The sequence below is a fragment of the Corvus brachyrhynchos genome, unplaced genomic scaffold (genome assembly GCF_000691975.1).
Source record: "Corvus brachyrhynchos isolate BGI_N302 unplaced genomic scaffold, ASM69197v1 scaffold137, whole genome shotgun sequence".
Classification (NCBI taxonomy): Eukaryota; Metazoa; Chordata; class Aves; order Passeriformes; family Corvidae; genus Corvus; species Corvus brachyrhynchos.
This window is the reverse complement of record NW_008238830.1, coordinates 156,403-161,035: the sequence shown is the minus strand read 5'-3', so window position 1 is coordinate 161,035 and position 4,633 is coordinate 156,403. Positions and strand designations below refer to the sequence as shown.

The 4,633-nt window shown below is 54.2% G+C and overlaps 1 protein-coding gene across 1 annotated transcript in view; it reads right to left on the bottom strand.

The window, feature by feature from the left end:
* Positions 1 to 4,633, bottom strand: part of BAZ1B (bromodomain adjacent to zinc finger domain 1B) — a gene marked incomplete at its 5' end in the record, with an annotated part of 37,908 nt that overhangs the window by 2,130 nt on the left and 31,145 nt on the right. The window contains 2 exons of the mRNA XM_017738125.1: positions 470 to 573; positions 2,241 to 2,389. Coding sequence (XP_017593614.1) covers positions 470 to 573; positions 2,241 to 2,389 — 253 coding nt within the window. The remainder of the gene's footprint in view (positions 1 to 469; positions 574 to 2,240; positions 2,390 to 4,633) is intronic.

Here is a 4,633-nt window from a genome sequence, read left to right as displayed (position 1 = left end):
GGGGGGTCCCCCCAACCCTTCACTCCTGTGACACCCCTGACCTGCAGCCCCACGGTGGTGCAACAAGCCCAAGCAGTACCTCAACATGATGTGTTACAGGCACATCAGCCCTACGGCACAGGAATGGGAAGGACAGGAGCCCAGGGAGCCGGTTCAGGCATGGGGAAGGTCCATACCTTCCGTCAGTCATAGCACCTCAGTGCTCCAAACATCCTGGAGGCGGCAGAGAACACCTACCTCCTTGCCCCTTGCCTGCCACCTCAGAAGGGCATCACGTCTTCAGTCCAGCTGAAGACTGAGAACATGGTGGCTTCTTCTGGAGCAGCTTCTTCCCACACATGACTTGCTTTTGGAAGCCTAAGTCTCCCAGGTGGATCTGGCAGGACTGTGTCACAGCCAGCCCACAGCCCCACACTGCCTGCGGCCAGTCCTGCCCACAGAGGAGGAGGAGGACGCCACTTGCCCTCACCTGAAGGGCCAGCTGAAGCGGTACTTGATCAGCTTGCCGAGGATTTCCTCACACTTCTGCAGCTCGAGGTTCTGGCGACGCGCTGTCCTCTTTGTCTGAAGGACCTGCCCACACAAAGGGTGTTGGTAAAAAGAGGGAACCGCTACAGGCTTTGGGGTTCAGCAAACAGCCCTGAGGCCAGAGGAGCTGGTTCTTAGCACAGCCAGGACATTTCTTCCCTGTGAGCATGGTGAGGGGCTGTCACTGGCTCCCCAGAGAACCTGTGGCTGCCCCATCCCTGGAAGTGTTCAATGCCAGGCTGGACAGGGCTTGGAACAACCTGGTCTAGTGGAAAGTGTCCCTGCCCATGGCAGAGGGGTTGGAATGAGATGCATTTAGGGGCTTCTTCCAAGCCAGGCCATTCTGTGATTATGACATGCAGCAGCCGCTTGGGTTCAGGACAGGAGCCCCATTCAGGAGCTTGGTGGGAATGGCTCACGAACTGCCCAGCTCTCCTCTGGTGGCAGGTGGCTTTTTAAAAGTAAGTTCAAAGACAATATGGCCACAACAAGCAGCCAAAAAATAAATACCAGCAAATGGAGAATGTGAATTCCCTGTCCCTGCCTTCTCTTGCGCTTGTGGCAGGCAGCACCCGAGGCATAGGGAGAAGCACTTGTGCTGCTGTTCTGCCCTGGCAGAGTTGGCTGTGCCATTTCGAATCCCAGGGAGCAGCTGGTGCCCCAAGTGCTGCTGTCCCTGTGCAGGCTCAGCACAAGGTCAGCTGTGTGCCCAGGGACCCAGCACAGGTCACGCCCAGCATGGGGGACATCCCCTCAGCTCGCAGAGCACAGCTCGTGGGCCATCACTGCCGAGGAAACCTTGAATGACAGGAAGGCTCCCCAGCACAGGGCACTCACTATTGTGACCCAGCTCTGGTCTCTTCCCAGGACAAATGATAAATCCTGGCAGAGTCCTCTTCTCTGAGCCAGTGTGCTGTCAGAGACCCTGACCCAGCTGTTCCAGTAAGATTTGCCCCACTGGAATATCCCTCTGTGCTGGCTTGCTTGCCCTACAGTGTGTTAACACAGACCACAAGCCAGTCCCCCAGACCTAGCATGAACAGCAGTGAGCCCACAGACCATGAAAAAGGGGAGTGACAGGACACACCAGCACCGCTAGTGCTTGTCACGGGACAGACGGCAGATCTGCAGGGTGTTGTGATGTGGCTGTGGGGCTGGAGTATCCTCACGTATCCCCCATGGCATGCTGCTCCCCAGAGACAGTCGCTGCAGTTCCCCCCGCCCAGCATGCAGAGACTGCTCTGTGCAGGAGCCTATGGTTTTATTCTTTAAATGTCAAGTGAAACCTAAACCAGCCAAATTATGTCCTGAAAGTTGGGGAGTGACCATACGGACAACAACTGTCAGAAAACAGCCAAGGCTGGGGAGCAAGGGTCCAGCATTGCTGGCATTCCCTGGCCATCCAGGACCCCCCTCAGTTCCCCCACCTCTCCGCAGACATATGGATACTATTTAAAACCCTTTAACAAGCTGCAGGCTGCCTGCTGCTCAAGGGGACAATGTGTGAAAGTGGCTGGGGAGGGATGCCTGGCATATCTGTACTCCATCTGCAGCGGGCCCTTAAGGATATGTCTTCTTTGTTAACCCAGCCCAGCCTGGGCTTCCACCAGGACTCAGGGTATTTCTCTGCAAAGGGGAGGGAGGAAGCGTGCCACCTGTTTGGTTTATAACTCATGATGTGAGCAGTCTCCAGGGAGCAATTTGGCTCTTACCAGCTCATCGATGTCTGCGCCGTTGACAGGTGCTGTGCGCTGCCGCGGTCCCCGCACAGGGTGTAGTGCCTGCTTCTTCCTCTGGTGCCTTCCCTGCCTCGAGGGGTACATGGAGCCCTGCTTGGCCCGGGATGCCTTCCTGGGCCTCACTGAAACAGATAAGCCATGGGCTTAGAGGACTGGGTGCATCTGGAAGCAGACACCACCAGCCCTTTGCCTCCCACACCAGGCTGAGCCTCACTCAGGCTGGTGAGCCCAGGGACCACCCGGCCTCATGCCAGCTGTGCTCTCACACCTTCTCCAGAGGGGATCTGTGGGTCATCACCTCCTGCCCGAAGAGGCCATGGCTAGCAAAAGCCTGCTGCTAAAGAGTACTCACACACAGCAGATCCTCAAGCTCCGAGGGAGACCTGGGAGCTCTGGGATCATCCACTGCAGGTCACAGCAAACCCCTCTGCCTGCAGCACCAAGAGACCCCAACAACATCAAGGCTTGAGGGAGAGACAGGGAAGCAATGCAAGGACAGCCAGCTGTGTCAAAACAGCACTGCAACACACCCTCTGAAAGCACCAGGAGCAGAAACCTGGAGTTTCCCGTTTCCTGCTGCCCCTTTGCTCCTCACTGTTTTTGGGATGGGTACTTTTCCAAGTAGCCCACACAGTGGGATAAGCCAGCTGGTAAGGGTAAGGCCTCTGAGAAGGGAACTGTGTGCAGGGGGAGTGTCGAGTTACTGCAGCTGGGAGCTGCTCCACGTGCTGCAAGTGGGAAACAATGGGATTTTATTCCCCAAGACTGGGGCTGCCACATTACATCCTACAGAAAGGCACTTGGCCTGTGTGAGTCTGCCTGTCAGAGCTCCACACCGGTGGCAATGCAAGCATGCTGACGCACTCCCTTGTCTTAAGTTTCTCCCATGACCCTCTGTATGAGGAGAATATGTTTGCCTTCCTAAGTCAAACCCCTTCCACCTGATCCCAAACCCTTGAGCAAGCTGTATCCAGCACACTGGATACCTCAGCTGCAGCCTCTGATCCAGCCCTGTCCCATAAATCATCGTGCTGGGCCCCCCGTGCTGGGCGTGTGGCGGGACCTCGGGACGTCCGCCTGCTGTCACTCCGCTTGTGTGTTAAGCATGCAGCACGTGCTAAATGTCTGACAATCCAACATTCTAGGTTAGATCCCTCAGGATAAACGCCATGAGGATCAATGTGACTTCTCTATTAAAACAAAAGTTTTCCACAGTGACCTTTCCATGCTAATGCTCTTTAAAGCCAGGGGTTGCATTTAGCACTTTATTTTTAGTGACTGTAACCCTCTTTTGCTATTGTTTGGAAAGCTTGGCTCAGCTCCTGCCTTGGCCATGCAACACAGGCTGAACACATTCCAAGTGTGGACATGGATATGCCACAGGACAACAAGCAGTGTGCATAGCCGTGGTATCTGTGAGCCTGAAACCAGAATAAAGCAAGGGAATAAAGGCTCAGGCCTGGATGGAAACCCGCAAAAGAACATGGGATAATCCTCTGGGTCCCAGTCCCTGGATTCCATCTGCCCTGTTTAAGACAACCTGCAGTTAACGTTATGTCAGTCAAGGACAGTTTGACAGAAAGCAAATGCTGGCAGTGTGCCATTCTCAGACTGAGCTTTTCAGTGCAGCAAGTTGCCCAATTGAGACTGAATCAAACTCCCCTAAAACCAAAGTGGATACACATACTAAGTATGTTTAGGTGAAGAAGCAGGCATTGAGGAGTCTAGAAAATAGTCTTTAATTCCTCCCAGTTGCCCAGGAATGCTCCAGTTATGAATCCCAAGTGGTCTCTGTACGCAACCAAAGGGTGCTGGTGGTCCAGGCCACACTACACCAGGAGCATTGTGCCTTCCCACTGGAATAAAGAGACGAAGTGCCAGTCCTCCTATTTCAAAATGCTTCCTTGCCAAATCACTATAGAAGTCCTGCACTCAAGGAGTTATGAATTGGTGGGAAAAAGAAAAGCAAGGAGACAGGGCTGTGGTGAGAGCTCCATAAGCATTTAAACAGCTTCCAGTGTACAACAAATCCTGTAGGCGCAGAGACTGCCAATCCCAGGAACTGCTGGTGCTGCCCTGGCTCTGCTGACCTCCCCACCCCACTGCAATCTCTGCTGACCCTTCTCAGCCCTTGGGACAGTGTCATCAGTATTCCCAGGGAGTGACTGGGCAGCAAGCAGTTTCAATCTTTGCTAGTGCTGACTCCATCACAAATGGCCACGGGTTCACTCCAGCTCCCCAAGTAACCACAGCACAGCCACAGCCTTCGCCTGTGACACCTCCCAGTCTTATACCTGGTCTGCATGAGGAAAAGCACAAGTCCCAAATAGGATCCGTATTTCAGATGCTGAAAGCAGAGGGTTACT